The 22,833-nt window shown below is 34.7% G+C and overlaps 1 protein-coding gene across 2 annotated transcripts in view; it reads left to right on the forward strand.

Annotated features, from left to right (window-relative positions):
- The window catches only part of COL5A2 (collagen type V alpha 2 chain), a 182,133-nt gene that overhangs the window by 85,408 nt on the left and 73,892 nt on the right, over nt 1–22,833 (forward strand). For both annotated transcript variants that reach the window (XM_027126120.1, XM_027126110.1), the window contains exon 2: nt 20,233–20,457. In XM_027126120.1, the coding sequence (XP_026981921.1) occupies nt 20,274–20,457 (184 nt within the window). In that variant the 5' untranslated portion in view covers nt 20,233–20,273. The remainder of the gene's footprint in view (nt 1–20,232; nt 20,458–22,833) is intronic.

The following is a 22,833-nucleotide window of genomic DNA, read 5'->3' on the forward strand; positions in this document are numbered from 1 at the left end:
ACTTCTGAACTCCTGTGGCTCTGTCACCAACATCTATCTGGCTTCACATGGCCTCTCTAGCTTCTTTCTGTTATGTTTCCTCTGTCCTTAGGCTGAACGCTCCTCAATACATACTAGGACCAGAGTAATGACCACCTACCTGTTTGCTGCCTGGCAACTTTCTCTCCTCTATGATTCTCCCAGTATACTCTACAATCTCAGGAGATTCAATCTTCCTTTCATTTTTCTGCTCAGTGAAGGAAAAGACTTCAGTGCTGTCACATCATCATCAACCAAGTTAAATACAACACTGTTAGTTGGTGTTCAGGATTTCTGTGATTGGACGCAACTCACACTTTCTGGCATTTCTTTTACTTATTCCCTATATAGAATACTCAATATCAGGCAAACCAAATTCTAGAATGCTCCCCAAGCACACCCCATCTTTAACTCCTTATCTCTGTGTAATTGCTTAAGTATCTCTCCGGTTGTTACTTCTGAAGCTCATAGCCAGGCACTCACAGGCAGTGATTACTTAATTGCTGTATTGATTGAGTTCTGACGATAAATTAGATAGGTAGTTAAAAATTATACATGTTTTATTGCTATATATTATGTTTTGGTTAGTTGAATTTCACTCATTGTTTTTTAATTCTATTATGCTTTAAAAATGATTCACGGTATTTAGTTTAAATAAAAGGACAGTCAAATTATTAGAAAGTTAGGTTAGTTTTTACTTAATATTTGAAGCCAGGGCTTAAAAAGTTAGTTACACAGCACCCTTAAACGTGCATAATTCATTTTATCTGATTAACAAAAAGGTTTTTTTAATTAAAAAAGTATATAATCAAGATTGTAACTCTTCCTAAAACGCGATATTTTATTCTCTCTGATTTTCTGAAGTTGTCTGTACCAAAACGATATTTTATTCTCTCTGATTTTCTGAAGTTGTCTGTACCAAAATGATACTGTTACTCTGGAATGTTGGTGTGGTAGGAAACTTCTACTTATGTCTCTAAAAAGTAGGCCATGACTACATATCATAAAAATAGATGTAAAACGTGGCTCTTCTGGCTTCTTGAGGTCAAAGAACCTTGCCATGTGCATGTTTAATTACATGTCCGTACATTCAATGAGTTAACCTTTCCAATAACAGACATTTTAATACAAGACAATCAAAATATGAACCTCAGTCGGTGAATTATAGATACCTTATAATCAAAATCTAATATCTTCTGAATTAACCCAAAATTTAGTATTCATATTTTATTTTATCAATTATGTTACATAGAAGTATTTTGTTCAGAATTCAAATGTTATGTTCAAAATTCAAATATTATTATGAGAAATATGATTAACACATACAGTCTCTCCCTTTCCCCTCTAATTTGTTTTGCCAAGTACAAGAGGTAAATTTAGCTAAAAGTTTTACATATATATGAAGAAATTCTCTTGGAGAGGCTGTAAAACTAATTGAATCATAGTTTTTATTCTTGTCAACAATTTGGTTTTTAAATTCACACTTCATTAGCCTTGCTAGATTTTCACCTTTTGGGGCTAAAGAGGGTATCATTAGTGTGTTCTTCTGAAGCCAAATTGCATCAAGAATCGTCATATATTTTTCTATCCCCCAGGTCCAGACAGGCTGAGCATCTTATTAGTGAGCTCCAAGCCTAGTTGTTTATTGTTTCTGCTCAACAGAAATCCCCCTGCTTGTGACACACACACCTTTCTCTGTGAACTAAGCATAGTACTTAAAGCTGCCTTCAGTATCCAACAGCAGCTCAAACCCAACCTTTGACCCTTAAATCTTTTGTCCAATGAAGTGTCCTAAAACCATCTATTTTGGTGTCTTAAGACAATCTAGTTCATTAAACTTTTTTTTTTCCAGCTGAGAACTCTTTAAGCAAAAGTTAATTTTCTCACTGAATGATTGTCATATTTTCATGAAATTTTTGACATGGCATGACCAATTTAAGGGCAAAACAGTATTCTTAAAATGCTTTGTATTTTATTTGCTGTTAAGTCACAAAAGTGTCCCATTATATGAACTTTACAATATACTTAACTGTCAAAGCCATTTCCTATAACCAAGAATGAACTTGAAATCACTGTTCATGATTATAATTTTCAAAGATGACATTTCTCCTAATAAGAATGGTCATTTTAAAATACTATATTATTTCCTTCAGATCTCTACTTACATTCTACTTTATCTGTGAGATCATCCCTGATTATTCAAAATTAACCCTGGTTTCCCCTTCCCATTCAATTCCCTTCTCTCCCAGCACTCCTTGTCTTTGCCTTGCTGCAGTTTTCTTTACTTGTCACTATTAGAGAGATCATATGATAATGTATTTAATTTGCTTATTTTCTGTTTCCCTCCACTAGTTCATAAGCTCTTTGAGGATAAGACTTTTTATGTTCTGTCCACACTTACCTTCCTAACACTGGTATGGTGCCAATACAGAGCAGGTACTCAATATATATGCATTCAGTGAATGAAAAAGAAATCTACTGAGATTTTTGATGTGACTTGGGATTTTAAATCTGGACTCACAGTTAACAGTTACTGTGCAAAAGGTAAGATTGTAGACTGGTTGATTCTCTAAATACTCCTTCATCTATAAAATGAAGTGGACATATCCCTTTAGAAGAAATGAAAGATATGTATGAAATCTTTTCAGAGCCAAAGTGGCTATTTATATATGGTAGCATTCCTCTGATTTGATTTCTCCCTTTCCCTTTTAGTTAACCATGCAGCTGTAATGAACACCTACTGTGCCTGACATCGCCTACTAGAGATGTCAAGAATACAGATGTGAACAAAACAGAGACACCCTGCCTCAGTGGAGAGTGTAGTCTAGGAGGTAGTAAAGCAAAACTTAGGGTTGAATATGATCAGCTTTTTATAGAGGTACCCTTTTGAAATTGAGCACATATTAGGTGCTCAATAAATAATTGTTCAATAAGTGAGTAAATGAATTTTTTAAAATTCTCAAGCAAAATTTAATCTCTTTTCACTTATAAGTGAAAAGCAAACATTTTTTTCATAGACTCTCCTCTCACAATATCTCTGTGATTAACAAGATTTGGAGTAAATTATCCGAAAGTACACACATGGATTTTTCCTACAAAATACTGCCATCTTTCCATGAATTACTAGAGGAAGGAAAATTATCATGCAAAGCCAGGTGAGCCTGATCAGAAGTAAAAGTATTCAGGCATGTGTTGCCCATCACTGTATCACCAGTGTCCAGGGAAGTGTCTGGCACAGAGAAGATAGAAAATGCATTTTTGTCGAATTGAACTGAAGGAATTAAGGAAGGAAAAGTATTTTAATTCTGTGGCCAAAAAAGATCTCTAGAATATCACAATACATAAATCTTACTTCAGTTAACTGCTCATTTCTTTCATATTTCTTTGCTTCAATGTCAGTTATGGTCATAAAATTCATAACTGCTATAGACAGAACCATTACAAGGGCATAATTTAAAACAACTCAAATGTTCATGCCCCCTGGGGGCATGAACTTTATTTTACATCACTATAAACCTCCCAGTATACTATATACTATAATTTAACTGTATAAAATATGTATTTAATAAATGGCTAAATTATAATCTAATGTCTTTTCCTAAGTCTTAGCATAAATTAAGTTTGAATGAATGCACACAATACAGTTAAGTCACTCTTTGATTCCTAACGTGAAAATAATTTCCTAGACCACAAACTTTGTCCATTTTGAGATTAAATAGGTGATTTATGAAAATAAACATCACCTAGTAGTTTTTGAATGTAAAAGACAGAAGAGGGTTTTAAAAAATGAAAACAAAAATGATATGTCATATAAACTATTATTTTGTCTACACCATTTTTCTCTATGTATTCTTGAATATTTATGGAATGTCTCAGAATTACCTCTCAAAATAAAAGGAACTAAAAAGATATTCTTCAATCATTTTACATTTTTCATATTCAAAATATGGATTTTCAGATTTCTTTAGCAAACTTTATGAGCTGGGCCTTTTTTGGTGAAATGTGAGGGATTTTTCCTGCCAATTTATAAAATCACAGAAAATAGGCGAAGGCACAGCTGACAGCCTTCCAGCTTTACTAACGCCAGCCATCTGTTTTCTATAAGGTAGTTATTGTTTTCTCTTGTTAAATTCTCCCTGTGAAATGTTTTCCTTGAGATTTCTTTTTCTGGTCTGAATTCTACCTAGTGATACAACTCACTAGTGGACCATAAAGGCACAGATGGATTCTCAGGGAGCTTTGCAACTTCTTACCTTCTCAACAGAGTCTCACTGTACTGATCTAAATTGTACACTTTTCTAGGGAGGTTAATTACTAAAATACCAAAGAGTCATAATGATTAAATCAATTAATATTTGAGGGCATTTATACCTTAAAAAGATGATTATAGAGTGCGATTTCAGATTTGTGGTAGTTCTTCGTGGTAAATCATTTATGGAGGGGAATGGAGGGAAATTTATTACTAAAATACCAAAGAGTCATAATGATTAAATCAATTTATATTTAAGGGCATTTATACCTTAAAAAGATGATTATAGAGTGAGATTTCAGATTTGTGGTAGTTCTTTGTGGTAAATCATTTATGGAGGGGAATGGCATTTAGCTTTTATCTGTGTTGTTAAAATGAAGGAGCAGAAAATATATTCTTTAACAGCTTGTACATAAGGAAGGAAAGGCCCTAAATGGGCATGATTACACTAAGGAACAATAGTTTTCCTGTTGTTTCTTCCATTTAAAGAAAGTAGTACATCATTGGAAGTGCTTATTGTGATGACTGTAGTAATATTCCCAAATCTGGTATCAAAATACAGAGAAGCATTTAAAAAATAGAGATTTCCAGGTGCAAAACAGAATCAGAATCACAAGAGGTAGGGTCTAGGAATTGGCATTACAAAAAATTTTTTTGAGTAGATTCTGATGTACCAACTTAAAATAAAGGCTGAAATTAAAAATAAATTTAAAAGAAACCCTTCAATTTGAGGGATACATAGCATTTAAAGTCACAAAACCCATGTAATTTTTATGGGACTGATTTTGGGTGAAATCTTTGACTGAAGGAAGAACTGAAATATTATAAACTATGGACATAAAAGTAACCTGAAGCTTTAAATGGCTCTGAAAGATGATACTGGGGTTTGCCTCTCAACCCTGTAGGCTCAATACCACTTACTTTTTAAAGACATAACTGGCGGGCTTCCCTGGTGGCGCAGTGGTTGAGAATCCGACTGCTAATACAGGGAACACGGGTTTGAGCCCTGGTCTGCGAGGATCCCACGTGCCACGGAGCAACTGGGCCCGTGAGCCACAACTGCTGAGCCTGAATGTCTGGAGCCCGTGCTCCGCAATGAGAGGCCGCGACAGTGAGAGGCCCGCGCACCGCGATGAAGAGTGGCCCCCGCTCACTGCAACTGGAGAAAGCCCTCGCACAGAAACGAAGACCCAACACAGCCAAAAATAAATAAATAAATTTATTAAAAAACAAAAAAACAAAACAAAACAAAAAGCATAACTGGCAAGGTATGGGTCATATTGGCTGAAATCACAAAATATTCTGTGACGACTTAAAAAGCCTCTTGTCAAAGTGCCACATAATTAGCTGTGATTACATTAAATACAGGTGTACTGCTGTGGGCAGGTAGCTCAGGTTCTGTGGCATTAACAGGTCCAACTAACTGCTATAACAGCTTTGTCTGGTATCATATGCTAACTAGAAAAATTCCTCTTGCCCTACAGAAATCACATTCCCCCTCCCCCCTTTGTCTTATCACTGCTCTTCTTTGAAATCTGAGTGTGCTTCTGTTTTGTGATGTTGTTTATGTGGACAGACCAGAAGACTGATTGTTAAATACTTGACCTCGGGGTGCTTTGTGGGAGAAACAGGATTCCTCCACTGTGATCATAGCCCTGTATGAATGGATTTCTGCCAATATAATGTAGTGCAGGACTTCTCTCTCCTTCCTAACTATGCCAGATTCTGACAGGTACTCATGAGGGGGAGAGGAGTGAACATGAATTTGCTTTTGGTATACATGTAAATCGAGTCTGGGAACCTCTGTGCTAAATAATAATAATGGTTGTGTTTGAATAACATATTGATTTTTTAAAGCACTTTCACATCTATTTAGTTATCAAAACATCCTTGTGTGAGGGGTAGTATATTACCCTACTTTTTAGAGGAAAAACCTTGAGGATCAAAAAAGTTGTCATTTGCCAGAAGTTATTAATACATAAGTAATATTTACTGCCAAGGTCAAAAAAGCAAAATAAAACAAAAAGCTTAGCATTCCTCAGCTCCTCAATTTTCATTCCCCATGTACCACTTTGCCTTGTAGAGGTTCCCAATGACTGGATTAAGAGTCAAACTACATCTGAAAGTTTCATCAGTTAGAGCTGCAAGTTTGCCCTCTCATTCCTTGTTGTCTTGAACTGAGTTGGCAGAGTACTACTTACCCCGAAGGTGGAGCCAAGAAAGAGGTGCCACTTCGTCCATCCCTGTCCCTTTAAGCTGCCGTTCAATTTCTATTTCCTCTTCTTTCTCTTCTCGTTCCCTCTCTTCCTTCCAACCATAGTGAGTTACATATAGCAACTGGTTAAATTCTACTTCTCAGTTCGCACCTGACACGCAGCTTCCACCAGAAAGACTAACCCACCCCAACTACAAAATGCCTGAAACAATGCTTGTGTGTGCTCCCTTAGCATCCTGTATTTATTTCTATCAAGATACTTATCATTACATACTTTAATTGCTTGATTATCTGACTGTCTTCCTCATTGGGCTGTAGCTATTTGGAATTAGGATGGCATTTTTTGCTTTGTTCAGCTCTAGTACATGGTAGAGAAAGGGCACATAGTAGGTGCTCAATATTTGTTGGCTGGATAAAGACCATATTGCCTCTCCTCATGGCCTTAGCATTCCTTGGAGTGTTTCTGTGGATACTTCTTTGGAGACTCCAGTTCATACCTTTACTCTGCCAAGACCTTTCAAGGCCCATACGTAGCACACTGGGTTGTATATGTTTCATTTTACTAAGCATGGTCATCTTTGTCATTGCCATTGTTAGGCCTTTGGTTTGGAATGCATTTTAATTACAATGCTACCTCTATAGGGGAAATTAGATTTGATTTACATTATTTTATTTACATGCTTCACTAAGAAATATAACTTATTCTTCCTGAGTTTTAGGACTTTTTGACATTTTAGTATAACTGCTGAAGAGCTGATTTCCTCTTTCCTCTTAAGATATTCTGCAGAATGTAATATATCACTTTTCTTGAAATCCATCCTTGTTTAGCGACATGGAAAGAAATAAAATTTTACAAGGAAGAGAAATACTTCTTTGATTATAAAATAGTTCCTAAGTATGAACAACATTCTTGAAATAGAAATTATTAATTTGGTGTTAATAATCATAACTGAGGGAAATTTGCCATAGTCTCTTTCCATCACACAAGATACCGCCATGTAAACAATCCATATATACTGACAATTAGATAATATAAATTTTGCTACCCGATTGTCACATTGGCTTTTTTTCTTTACTAATTTTTAAATTATTTCACTCTTAAGGTTGACAAACTGAATGATTGTTAAACTAAATTAATCCCCAATAATTTAAAGTATAATCTAGTTCCCATATAAGAATTATTTTTTAAAATTATGACATCTTTAGAACACTCTAAACGGTGGATTTTGTAATCTATCATACATGGGCTGGCATAAAGTAGCACAAAGTCATGGCTGAGAGAGGGTTATCTCTGCATATTTCATATTCCTGTTCCGGGTAAACTCTTCATTTACTCCATGGTCAGTTTAAGGACTCCAAAACCTGGGAGCCTATAAGAGATGAAAAGCCTCTTATTTTATGAGATGAGATAGAATGTTGAATATATAAATTCTGCTATACAGGACTTACAGTTTTGTGTGGATATGGAGAATGATTTTGTCTATGCCTTAGAATTCCTAACTCTAAGAGAAGTCATTGGTAAATGTAGATAGGCATGAAACAATGCCTCTAAATATATTCTGTTGGGCAATTAAGATGCTGAGAATGACCTTATTCCCCTATAGTTGAACCTCTGCTACTCCGGAGAGATTTCTATTGGTGGAGACATACTGTAAGGGTTTTCTGTTTGTTTATTTGTTTGTTTTTGTATCTAGCCCACCTTGTCATCTCATTATCTTATTTGATAATATGATCCAGTCATGAAAAGTCTGGCTGAGCTCATGATAAATCCCATCAGCCTTTGTATTTGATATTTAGCCAAATAGTTCCATTAAATAAATCTTAATCACTACTGTTCCATTAACATCATAAGAATATCAATTCATCCAATTAGTTTCCATTAAATTAGGATGCATACGGGTCAGGTTTACATTTTTATTAGATCACATTCCCTCTTTTATTAACATAAAACAAAATGTACAACCACATCTATTCCATTATTTACTTTTATTTCTAATCATTATTGCCAGTCACATAGATTATGATGAACTGATAATTATTAAACAGGAAAAAATTGAAGTTGTAGATTGGTTCTTGGAGGAAGTTTCTATTTTCAGAGCTCTTAACAGAAGATTAAATGTTATAAAAAGGAAAACAGTTAACTTTTGTAAAGTCTAGTTCAGACTTCAGAAAAATGAAAGGAAATGAAGAACTGAATATGATGTAATTTAAGAAGCAGGTGTTTGATGGTTTCCTTTTAAATTATATTTTTTAATGTTGAATTTCGTTGACTTTTCCCCAGTGGCTTTTTCAGCATCACCTCTTTAGTTTAAATAAAGTAGATAGAATAAAGTATATTGTTTGCTATGAGGAGAATCACATTTATACAATGTAAGCTGAGTTTTCTGGGGGAAAATTTCATTTCCTGTGCCCTATAAACCAATCTAAAAAAAGAACTGAATAACAGTTGGTATGCAGTCATTTACTATCCATACTCATCAAAATGCCTGAAAGCTTATTTGTGTCATGGAGCTAGTTTTCCCCATCAATATCCTGTGAAGCCTCAGGAAAGCTAGGGGAAATTTCACAGGATATTAGGATGGTAACATTTGGTGGCTATACAGGCATAGCATCAGGAAATGAAATATTGACCATTTAGAGTTGGGAGCTGAATAGAAAGAAAGAATAGAGTTCATATTCTTAGTATGTTTCACTTGCTTCCCTCTGAAAACAAATTCATTAAAAAAAAAAAAGATCTCTCCCTTTTCGTATCTCTAAGAATGCTTTACTCTTTTAAATTTTTCTTTAAAGTTAATCCAGACTCCTCTTGTTCTTCATCCTTCATGTGGATTGTCAGGTTATTACTCTCACGCATTCAAAATCTACAATTGGAGTGTGAATTGTAAATCTTATGTATTCGAAGTCGTCTTTCTTTTAAATACTCTCTAAAGTAGCAGTCCAATTGTCTAACTTAGAACATAGTTATTAGGAATGCGTGTTTGTTCAGATATTGGCTCTGCTACTCTCTAACTTTGTGATCCTGATTGACTCCAAGCCTCTACTAGGGTGGTTTAAGGATTAAATATAAAATGTACATAGGAATTTAGCATAGCTCTTACAACGCAATAAATAGTAGCTGTTAATATTTATACTGGGTTGTTCTTCCTTAGTATTCATCCCAATATGCCTTAAATAGGGTTTACAATTTTTTCCAATCAAATTTATTTATCTTTCCAAAACTTGAATTTCATTCAATGTCCAGACCATCCTCCTATCCTGCAGATATCTGTTATTAGTTTTCTAGGACTGCTGTATAGCATGCTGGGTGGCTTAATAAAACAGAAATGTAACGTGTCACAGTTCTGGAGGCTACAAGTCCAAAATCAAGGTGTTGGCAGGGCCACGATCTCTCAGAAACTTGTAGAGGGATAATCTTTCCTTGCCTCTTCCTAGGTTCTGGTGGTTGCCTGCAGTCCTTGATTTTCCCTGGTTTGTAGCTGCAGCACTTTAATTTCTGCCTCTATCACATGTGTCTGTGTTTCTCTGTGTGTTCTCTTCTCCTCTTCTTATAAGGATACCAGTCATATTGGATTAAGGACCAACCCTATTCTAGTCCAACCTCATCTTAAGTAATTACATCTTCTAAGGACTTATTTCCAAAAAAGGTCAACATGTCTTTTGGGGGGGACACAATTCCACCCACAACTGTATCCCATAAATGTTACTTCCTCCATTCTATCCTGAACCTCGAAAGTTATTTTTTAATTTTTCCAATGCCTTATTCCATCCATAGTTAATCAAACTCTACATATTTTCTATCTGGTGTCTTATGGATTTACCCCTCTTCATTCCCAGAACAACTATTTCTCCTAACTACAGTATAACATTTTAAACTAATGGCCTTTAGTCTCATTTGCTTCCAATTCACCTTAAATTCTGTTGTTAGATTAATATTCCTGAAAGCTACTTATACATTCTCCTACTTATTCACTTATTCATTTATTCAATAAGCATTTACTGGACATGTACTATGTGTCAGGCACTGTTCTACATTCACAATACAGAGAGAAATGAAGAGTGTTCACCCTCAAGAAATGTACAGCCTGATAGAGTTTACATGTAAAAAAACAATAGATAGACTGTTGCAGGTATTTTGCCAGGTGTATGGACAAGATGAGATCAGAGCACAAAGAAGATAGTGACCAAATTACATGTGGGAAAGGGTTAAGTCATGAAAACCTTCCTAGAGGAAGAAGTGTCACTCATAGCAAGAATTCATAGCAAGAATTTTCCGTATACGGTACCGTTCCCTCCTGTTATGACGTTTGCCCTCCTCTCCATGCCTCTTTTAGGTGGTTCCTGCTCCCATCCCAGGCAGAGTCTTCCTTACCTCCACCATCTCAAATACCTTGCATTTTTCAAGACCTACTTTAGACCCCACTTCTGTTCACCCCTCCTCAGATAATTTCACCTCATCGTGATCTCAGCTCTTTAGATTTCTTACCCATAATTCCTTGAACCTAGTGTCTTACATAAACAATGTGCTTCCTTGACGAATTGTGGTCATTGGAGAAATAGCTGGATAGAAGATAATTTATATTTAGATAGTCCTTAGTAAATATTTATAAAAGTCCTTAGTAAATATTTAGTAAAAGTTTATAAAAGCATGATTTTATAAACTTCCTTCTTATTTTTTCAACTAAAAGCTCTTCTGGAGTAGCTTATATGTCTTTTACTTTTGTATCTCTCTGGCATGGGATATGGTCACAGACTCTTGATAAATGCTTATGTAATCTATGAAAGTGGATATGAATAGACTTGCTGAGTATAAAATAAGTGAACCTCTAGCACAGATATTTGATACCTTATTTCTCACTGTTTTCTAAATTATAAACTGGCATCCATGGTTGAAACTCATTGTCTTTCAAGCTAAATGTTACACAATACAACAATTTTTGACTTCCTAAAATTTCAAGGCAGCATAATCCAGAATTCTGTATCTAAATTGGAGGAATGGTATTTTAATTTGGCTTTGCTGAATTTCCAAATGGCTGTAGAATTGGACCTGGAAAAATGCATTTATAGCTCATCACAGTGTTGCCAGACTTAGTCATCGGTGGCAACTGATTCCTCCCGTGTTGCTGTGTGCCACTGTCCCGGGTTTCTGCACTGTCAGGCAGCTCCAAGCACCGAAGAGCCACATCCCTGCTCCCCTCTAAGACACCCACCTATGTAGGCATCAGGAGGTTTAGAAACAAGAGTGCTGTTGTTTTACCCTCAGACAAGAGAATAGATGCCAAAGAGATGAAAACAGGAAGTAATGAGTGAGAGGAAGTGCCTGTGCTCCTTCAGATCCATCCCAGCTAGTTGGTAGAAAGAAAGTGTTCGTTGCTTGTTACCAGCAATGAACCAGGAGTGATAATATTATACAGCCTGGAAGTGAATTTTTGGAAGAAATCATTTTGGATATTAGTTTTAGCACTTAAAAAAAAAAACTAAAAAATTGTTAAAGAAAGGAAAGAAAGACATTACAGAACCCTTTTGACTTCTCTGACCTCTAGCCTCGGTGAAGTGCCTCTCTTAAATATTCCCACAACTTGGGTTTGCCTCTAGTTTTATACTTAAAGAACTATGTCCTTCTAGTCTATTGCTGGAATGGTTCCCTAACTGTTCTGTGAGCTTCTTGAGGATGGGGAGGAATTCGTAACTTGACCTTTGCTTGGCAAAGTAACAGATGCATAATAAATATTTGTTAAGTAAATAAACTATATTATCAAAATGCATACGTTATGTTACTTTGATGTTTGTTTCAAGAGTAAGCGCATTTACTTTATAATTTGAAACTATTCTTAATGCCGAAGCTATTGGAAGACTAAAACATCCAAGGAAGCCTGAAAAACGCACAGCGGAGCAGCTGCACCATGGGGGCTGCTGGGATGGTGTGAATTGTGGCTTTCCGCTCTCTCACTGCATTCAGACTATCCTAGGGTTCAAAGTCCATTTTCTTACCAAAGAGGACATTGAAGGACAGTCAGTATGTGACCAATCTATTCTTCAATTAATGCCTTTTGGAATTCTGCATTCCTTTCACTCCTAGCTTATTTGCAGCCTGCTTTTATAAACATAACTTTTTTTTTTTTCCCAGATGATTGAAGATTGTTTTTGTTTGGGATTCTAGAAATCTCAGGTTGATGTTCCTGAGAATTTAGTTTTAGTTAATTAAAATAAATAGCATTAGGCAAAAACCTCTCAAAACACAGAGGAAGATTTCCAGGATAAGAACCAATAATTCAAAAGGGGCTGGGACTCATGTAGGTTAATGAGAAAATAGAATTAAGTTTATAAAAATTTCAACGTGTATGCAGATTTTCCAAAATGAATTCTTGAAATATACATGTGTACAAACTTATTTTTTCTCCTATAAGAAAGTTGCATTACCTTTTGCAACTTCTGTATATTTTGATTGTTTTTGGCAAGGAAGCTGGACTCCAAATGTCTCATTCCACCACCTAAACTGTGTTCTTGTACTAGACAAGTATTCACTAAAACTTTCTGGATAAATAAATACTGGTTAAATGGGTTAAATAATGCCTCCATTCCTTTTTCCAGATTGACTAATTTATTTGGATTAACTTTCAGCAGCAATTTAAGGCAACTTTATTTGTCATCTCCTAGTATATTTCATCCCACCCAAAAGTGAAGGCTCATAGTTCATCTTTTCCTATACATTAATGAGTAGAGAAACTGAGGCACATATCCTTTACTAAAGTAAACAACCTAGTTAATGTCTTCTTGTTCAACCTAAATCTTACCCTCTACAGCTTAGCAAATGTTCTACATTCTTCTCTGATCTCAACACCAGATAACCCAATGTGTTAGCACAAAAAAAATGTTCCATAGCTATCTGGGATTGAACAAATAATGAAAAGTCTTTTGAAAACTCTAAATCTTCTTTCTTAAAACATGTTTTAAGAAAGAAATGTTTTAAGAAAATAATGTGTGTTCCTTTCCTTTATAGATATCTTCTTTTCCTCTACATAAGGGTGTTTTAATTTGATCTCCATTCATTTACTTATTAAGGGTAATAACTTCTCAGAAGCACTGAGAAGTTATTACCCTTAATAACTTTACAGTTATTCTAAATAACTGTATTTACAGCTATTTACTTTAAATACAGGTCAAAATCGTGGCTTTTGGCTTTACAGGTCAAAATCTTGGATTCCATTTTTTGTATTTTTCTTGTCCAAACATAGGATAATGAAATATCCCTAGTTTAGTTCTGTAAATATTCTCTTATAATATAACAATAACTCTTTTTAGTTACATAATAACTCTATAATTACAAAACAACTCCACCATCTAAAGCTGCTAACACAAACAACTAATATTCAATTCAATTAACAAATTAATTCAACAAATTTTTAATGAGCATCTACTATGATCCTGACTACTATTCTAGAATATCAGGATATATCAATGGACAAGCCAGAACAAGTTGTATCTGTCCTTATAAAGCTATAAATCTATCATGAAGAGACACAAAATAGACACAAATACAATAATATAGTAGGTTCAAAAGTGCTAAATACCACATTAAAAGAAAAAAAAGCAGGAATTGGTAGATGGAGGGTGACAATTTTTTGTAAGGCGGTCAGAGTAGGCTTCATGGAGAAGGTGACATTTGAGCTAAGACTTGAAGGAGATGAAGGAAATCTGAAATGTGGGTACTACATGTTGCTCAGAATTTGTTACTTAATTTATCTCCAGACTACATAAAAGTCATGATACTACCCATTTGAAGAGAGAAATAGCTAGGCAGATTTTTGGTTCTTTTCTTTATTTCAAGCAATGTCATTGCTGGAGAGAGATTAAGCAGACAGACTTCATTCAAAACAGTTCGAAACCTTTCATGCATTTAGGCAGGCATTTCATACATTTGGCATAGCACAAATTGTACTTAATTATTCATTTAGGATCAATATTTGAGAATAGAACTAGGGTTTGCTATAGATATTACTACTAAAATTTCTAGTGTTTTCAATATAAGTCAGGCTCAATTCTCTGTGTGGTGTTTTTACAGCTAGTCAATAGTTTGAGCCTTCGGTTGGAGAAAAAAAACTATGTCAAATGCATTAGCAGACTGAAAGTTGGTTTTCCAGACAAAACTGTAGATGAGCATTGCATGTGCACTGTGTGTAATTTTAGTTTCACATTTTGGCCACAATCATTTGGATTTCCCAATGATACATGGAAAGAAACTTAAGTAATACCTAATATAAAAGATTTTCCTTTTTATTTTTTCCATTTTAAGTAAAGGAAAAACAGCAGTTTTACTAGTTAACTGGAAAGCCTTTGCATATGAGATTGAGAAACATTTCATGACTGTATTGAAGAAACTAACTACCTTTGTACAGTTTGTCTAATCTCATTATTTGTATGTTTCACTGACATACTATGTATACATTGTCTTCTTTTTACTTTCTCAGATTCCAAGATAAGCTTTCAAAATTAATTGTTATTATATTGCTTTAGAATATTAAATATGATTGTCCTAGTGGAACAGAAATTTAACTCAGCTCAAATAATCATCAAATGGCTACTTTTGTTCAATTGGTACAAAAAAATAGAGAAGGGCACAAAAAAAGTACTAGTTTGAGTAACCATCCTAAAAAGGGATTTAAATTCAGAGGGCTCATTGGAAAGTGAAAGTGTATAAGTGGATTGAAGAAACAAAAGATGCAAAGCTTCACAGGCCTGCTCCATACTCACCCACCCTCTCTCTCACAGACCTTGAGGCTGCAGTGGAAAAATTTTGTCAAAGTATGTAACAGATCCCCCTCAGCTATCCCTGGTGGCTTCATATGTATCTTATTTTTTAAATGTTGGGGATCAGATAAGGAAAAAGAAATGATCAATGTGGAATTGTTGGCATTGAGTCAAAAGGCTCTAAAGGAAGAGCTGAATACCCTTCATCATCTCTCCGTTGTGTGGATAAACAGTGCCTGAGCGCAGAAGGAAGGGAGGGATTTCCTTGGAACATTCTCTGGAACTGAGTCCAGCAGCTGGGGCTGTGCTGTGCATTGGTAAAGGCAGCATCTGTGCTCTGGTCCAGAGGGACCAGTGGAGCTGCTCTGCTGCTGCTTCTCTTGTCCCATAAAGCGTTCTCTGCCCACTTCATGAGGACACCAGCTGACTGTGCCATGATTCTAACCCTTCAAAAACTTTTACAATTAGAGAAACTTTAAATTATGTTAACCCAGACCTTCATAACCAGCAAAGGGACCTAGACCAACTGGGCCAGGAAGGCTTGAAGGGCTGCTATAGCTTTTTGAAAATTTTTTCAAAATGTGAGCGGCTATGACGGACACAGTTTTCTTCCTTTCTGGCCACACAGAAGTCTAGATGTCAGGGGCATACTTAACAAGAACAATCAAGTGACCCATTTCCCTATCATTCAAAATAGGAGTCCTCAGTGCACATCCTCTTTGGGAAGTTTAGGGAAGGAGGAATGAGAGCTTCATGTGCTATCTTTTTAATAAGCACGTCGATGAACTAGTCCTTTCTTCCTTCATTCACTCACTCATTCATCCACACAGCAAATATGTTTATCAAAGACTAATTATATGACATTGGATGTGAAGGTTACTGAGATGAACACATGTCTGGCTCCCAAGGAGCTCACAGTCCAGTGAGAGAAAATGGTCTGAACAAACACTTGTTTGAATAAGAGATTTAAAATTTCTGTGATATGCGAGCACATTATTTCTACACGGAAGATCTTTAGTTAATGTCTACGGAATGTCCAGCATGGGCTTAGGAGCGTTTATTTCATATATTTTTCAAAATTTTTAGGTAGACCCCCATAATTTAATGTTAAAAATAGAATCACATCTCTCTTGGACAGTCAAAGGTTTCAATAATGCCGTTTCTATACAGACTTTTTTGCACAAGTATAATTATATGAAGGAATGTAGCCCTAGGGTGTGGGCCATAGTTGTCAAGCAGCAGCAGTTCTGATGTCTGAGTTTCTAATTGTCTATTATAATAAGATGGTGGATTTTGTTCTGCCATCTAGTGATTAAGAACTGAATTCTTACAAATAAATTTAAAAGCACCTAATCTTTGTGAGAAGACAAATCTCTGAGGATATATGAGAAACACAGGACAATTGAGTTACTCTCAAACAAAACATGGTCAGATAAAATACATCTCTTCTCTCTAAGAGATTAGTGCCAAGATGTTTGTGGTAATGACTTTGCAATGGATTGGTTTAATTTGTTGGAACATTTGATAAGGGTGAAAGAATCATGTAGCTTGGAAGATAAAATTTTTGGAAGTTACAACACCATGGAAGATTACAAAATAATGGCAATACAATCAGATATCTATAATCTTCCTCAATTTTAGGAAAATTAAAGAAACATACATAGAAAAAATACAAGTGTCAAAGTATTTTGGTTTTGGAATTTTTTTTCAGATTTTATAAGAAATAATTTTTAAACTTCTGGACCTTCAATTAAGGTTAATGTTAGCTTGCATTATTTTATGATTTCTATAGAGGAAACAGGAGGGTGGTATTGACCCTCTCAGAATGTCATATGAGAATTCTTACTTAGTTATTTTTTAATAATATTGTCATTCATAAATAATAATGTCATGATTACTTTACTGTAAATTGGCTGCAATTTTGCTTCCTATTTTACTTTTCTTTTTCATTTAAATAAACATCTATGTAGAAAACAGAAGGGACAACCTAATCATAAGGTACACAACTACCACGTACAAACTTGAGAACTGCAAGACACCCTGTATTTTCTACCCAGTGTTTCTTTGTACATGTCTTTCATTCAGACACGAAAAATCAGAGTTCACTGAGTTTTTGTGCCCTCTGTGATGTGCATGGATTCTGTGCCGGGGAAGAGAGGGCAGGTTTTAGCAGCGAATGTGGTTTTTCATCTCCTTGCCATTTAAAAGCACTCCAACTAACTTTCCACATCATATTAAATTTAATTATAAATTCTCAGGGAGAAAAGGACCAGTGATGACTCAGAGTATAAAACTAACTTTTAACACTGTCATTTAAAGCAAGTAATATAGTGCCCGTTGGATTGAGGTCATGCTGTCTTAAACTTTCAGGAAGAAACTGACCTTCTGTGAGTTAACACAGACTGAGAGAATGTGTCTTTTTATTCCAACCATGAATGAGCCACAGAGAACAGGATAAGTCACCCCTGAAGAGTCTCTCACATATTTTAATGATGTTTAATCAACAACATCATTGTATGTCATCTTGTTTTTTGTTTTTCACATTCACTACTTCCCCATATATAATTGTTTCATCAGTGAAATTGAGATCTACTTCACAATGATAGTATATATTTTTGAGAACGGAATAAATATACTTCCAATATTTTGCACATGCAGTCCTAGGCACATACCCACTTAACCCTCAGTAGATACATGTGAACACTTTTGCCTCCCAGGGTGTGGGAAGGGAGAAGCAAGCTAACAGAACTTGTGGTGTATCTCATTTTCAGTCAATGGTATTTAGTGCTTGTGATTGGATATTTCTTTCTCAATCAAAAAATTTAATGAACAAAGTTATTATTTTTTTACCTAATGGAGTAGTTCGATGGACTATGGGTGTAAGTCCATTTCTATATAGGTTGTGTTTTGTGAAAACATTCACCATGGAACTACATTGTTTCAAAGTAATTTTTCTTCTAAAAGTAACACTGCTTATTTGATGTACAAATTTCTTATGTTTTCCAAAATAGTTCTGCAGGAAAGCATATTAAAGCAGGATACTTATTTTCTCCTTAGTTTAAAATGCCTATAGTAATGCTGGATAGACAGAGCCAATATTGTTTTATTGAGTAGCTATATATTATGTGATAAATATCTTTTGATGAAAATGAAACAGATTAGAAACTTCGTGCTCTTCTTATGAATAACACAGAAGCCAGGATGTGGTATCTTGCTCTGAAAACAATTTTCCATTTACCAAATATGTGATGAAAGACTAAATATGTGAGGCAAAGTATTCCATAGAGCAGTGAGAAGAATGTTATCCAAGAAAAACTTTCTGAAGTTAAGAAGATGGATATTTGGACTAATGTCTTTAAACTGAAATCATTTTCATCCGTAGTTCTATATTAGCATTTGACTATATTTATTGTGATAAATATATAAATATAACTAAATATATTTCAAAAACTAATTGTAAATGCATTTTTTAATTTTTAGTTTTATTTTTGTAAAGTGCAAAGTTAGTGCTGGTGCAGTTAAATTAGTGAACCATAATTTAGATTCATTCATTCGTTCATATCCACCCATTGAACAAGTATTTGTTGGATGTTGGCTCTATGCAAGGTATGATGTCAAGGTTTAGAAATACCATGACGAACAAGACACACTAGTTCTTACCTTCATAAAATTTACTGTCAAGTGGTGGAAATAAGAACATAAACAAGGAAAAAAAATGAATACTAATTATGATAAATCTTATGAAGGCAGTGATTTTTGCCTAGCCATTCCATTTTAGTAAATATTTAATTACCTTGCATATAATACAAAATGAATGAATCACTGGATGGATGGGTGAATGGGTTCTTTAAGGAGTTCTGTGAAGCATTTCAATTCGGTGAAGGAAGTCTACTTTTATAGGGTAGTCAGAGAAGAATTGTGGGGGGCAGGTGACAATTCAGCAAACCATGATAGTGAGCTATCAGAGTCTGAGTTGAGGGATGGAAAGGTAGTGCTAGGCAAAGGGGTCAAGTTGTAGAAGGACTGGGAGGGAGGGACTTTGGGCTTGAAAAAGGAGCTTTGAATTTAAGTAGTTGGAAAGCTCCTGAAGGAATTAAGCAAGGATTATATGATCCACATTATGTTTTAAAATACTATAGTTTTGTTTCTTAAGAATCACAAAGTTAAAGGTGTAATATATGTGTTTATTTTATAGTAAATGTATAAGAGAACTACGACGTGTATAACTGTGTGTATGTTTTCCAAATCTGCATTAAATTTTTATCTAAATATAAGAAAAGTATTTGGCAGATATTAGGTTATAGCTTACCATACTGTTTTGGTTGTGACTTTCCTTAATTAATTTTTTTTCCTTAATTAATTTTGATGCAAAGATAATGAATGCATTACCTGTAGAAGCTTTGCATTTCCACTACAGTTTAGGAAGCACCTTTAGTTTCGGATGTTTAGTGGAAATCTATTCCATGAAATGGGTCACCATTATTCTTTTTTACCTTAATGTTTAAAATGAATTTAAGTTTTTCTTCATGGTATGAGAATATATATTGTCTTCTGTTGTTGTGGCATTTACTAATGGAAAATTTCTGGTCAGTTTAAAGTCACATAGGGTTCACCAGACGCTGAAATTTTGTATTCTCTTTGGAACTGTTCTTTTCCTGCTTTTCAAATGGTTTATTTTGATCCTTCTGACATGATCTTACCATGTTTGGTTATTTGTATCTTCAAAAATGACCTTGGGAAGCCTCTCTGACTTAGTATACTTAACTTCGGATCACTTTTCCCCCCCATCATGCTAGAATATAAGTATCATAATAATTTAATTGTGAATTACATGCTTTGTCTTTAAATACTAATGAAGTAAGTTCATCTGTGTTTTGCCTCCTTAGGAAGTTATTGCTTAGCCCAGAGTTTTTTAGAACCCACAAGATGACTCACCTTCTTAAATATTTCCCAGATTCCAAAATTTCAGAAGATTACTAACCTCCTTTTTTTCTTCTTATTTTAGAAGGATATGGTGAAGAAATAGCCTGCACTCAGAATGGTCAGATGTACTTAAACAGGGACATTTGGAAACCTGCCCCTTGCCAGATCTGTGTCTGTGACAATGGCGCCATTCTTTGTGACAAGATACAGTGCCAGGATGTGCTTGAATGTGCTGACCCCGTAACTCCCCCTGGGGAGTGCTGTCCTGTCTGTCCACATACAACTGGAAGTAGCAATACCAATTTTGGTAAGAATACTTAGGGCCAACTCAGAACTGGTCCAATGATTCATCTTTATAGTAACAGTGTTTTTTGCTCTCAGAATTCAGCAACCCAAGAAAACAATTAAGCCACTATTCAGTGGTCTTTGGGGTTAATAATTTCTCTCACTCACTTTATCTAACAGTAATGAAAATAAAGTTATTTCTTGTCTTCTTAAAAACCAGGGAATTTTTTTGGCTGCATTTTAAGTGGTTATGTCTTATTTGAGAATTCCTTGTAGTACTTAAGATGGTCATTTGTTACCCTATCCATGCTGGGCACCTCCAAGATATTTGTTGCTTTTCTCTGAAGTCCATTAATATCTAAGAGGAGATCTAGAAACACATTTCTCTTCCCTGGTGCCAGCTTTGACCTTGGTAATGGAATAATAATTTCTAATGTAATTTATTGCCACAGCACCCTCTATTACAGTGGCTCAGAAATGCAGAATGCTTTTAATGTTGGCTAAGAAAGATGAGAATGAAATGGATTTCCTTGAGAAAACAATGATATAAATTACTGGTTTTTAAAACTTCTTTTTTGGAGAAAAGTGTCTGTGTTTAACATAGCCTGTGTATTTGAGTAACATGTTAGAAAAACTTCCATATAAGAGAAACAAGTTCATATTTATGTGTTTTAGTGAACCAGGTAAGATTAATATTAAACTTTTAGGTTATTTGTTTTAGCAGTCATGAATGGAGACTTGCATGCATCCTTGTCAAGACAGTGCCAAGGCTTTATTTTTTCCCCCAAATTTCACTGCAAATAACAACAAATATGATGAAGTATTCAAAAGTATTTTCATGGAAACATTACACAGTAATTTACCAATTATCCTCTTGGGTATCTTTCAACAGTGACAATTTGCCTGGAATAAATACCCAAACTTAATTTCTAGCCAGGTAATACGGAAGATATAATGGGAAGAATTAAAAACAAGACACCAAAGGGCTACCTGAAGTAGATACAATCTGCACAGAATCCCCAGGAGTAAAGCAAAATTAAACCTGTGGGAATAAGCAAGTAGTATGTTGGGGCAATGGTGGCAAATATCAAAAAACAGAGCAAAATACACAACTTCCTACAAATAGGTGGTTTACGGAAGCCCAATTTATTCCAAGATGAATAATGAAAAAAAAAAGAGATGACAACAGCATTGATACAAAGATACTATAAGGAAAAAGGTAGGACAGTTTAACGAAATTTATGAGATAACACACTAGTAAATATACTATCACAGAACAGATAAAAATTCTGACCAACCATTTAACCATAAACTAAATAAAACTTAATGAAGTAATTGAAAGAAAGAACGTCATAAATTAGAAATACAAAAGGAAGAAATAATGAGTAAATAAGTAGAAGGATAACCAAATCATCATAGGGAAATGAAGATGAAATAGGAAGGTGCACAAGGAGAATTGATACTGCAGAAAATACAATAAGGGATGTAGAAAATAGAAATGGGAAAAGTAAAAATAAAAACAGGGAAAAGGATTTGAAAGAAAATAATATAGAAGATATGTAAAGGATCGCCCTAAAGAAGAATCCCAAAGAAAAAATAAATGCAATAGAGCAGAACAAATAATGACATAATCCAAGAAAACTTTTCTGGAGTAAAATTAAACTTTCATTTTTGATATTGGAAAAGGAAACCAAGTGGCTAAAAAATTGACCCAGAAGAGTCAGCATAGAGACATATCTTAGTAAAGTTATTAAACTTTAAAGAAAAAGAGTCTTTTGGAAAATCAGTGAAAAAGAATGGACAAATTCTAAAATGAAAAACTATTCAGATTAGTCACAGATTTCTCCATAGTAATAATATTCAATACCAGAAGAAAGTGGAACAATATCTACATGTTTCTCAAGGAAAACAATATGTGGAACCAAAGTTTAAAGATAAATCCATTCTCTCCTTCAAGTATAAAAGTTATGGAAAAAAACAGTGAAACACACAGGAACACTGGCAATCTTTCCATAAATTTCTTAGGGAAACTAACTATGGGACAAACCCAAGACAACCAAGAGTTAATTGGTGGAATTGTCAAAGAACTGACATGAGCATTGATATATTTAACTCTAGAAAGAGACTAAAACAAAAGTGCAGTTTAGGGTGACCCATGGGAATGTAAATGTTATTGAATCTGACAATATAGAAATAATACAACTAATAATAAATAATGAGAGAAGACAAAAAGGGGCAAAGTAGAGTTGAGTTTGCTAACTCCTCACCTTTAAGAGGCAGAAGTCAAAGAATATCATTCAAAGCTGGCAAATCATATAGAAGAAGTATAGTAGCACATTTAACACCACAGAGATAAATACTAGGGCATTTTCTGTCTTAAATTGCGTGCTGGAAGAAA

This window comes from Aethalodelphis obliquidens, unplaced genomic scaffold (assembly GCF_003676395.1).
Source record: "Aethalodelphis obliquidens isolate GAN/ISIS:26980383/991018 unplaced genomic scaffold, ASM367639v1 scaffold2, whole genome shotgun sequence".
In the NCBI taxonomy this organism is placed as follows: domain Eukaryota; kingdom Metazoa; phylum Chordata; class Mammalia; order Artiodactyla; family Delphinidae; genus Aethalodelphis; species Aethalodelphis obliquidens.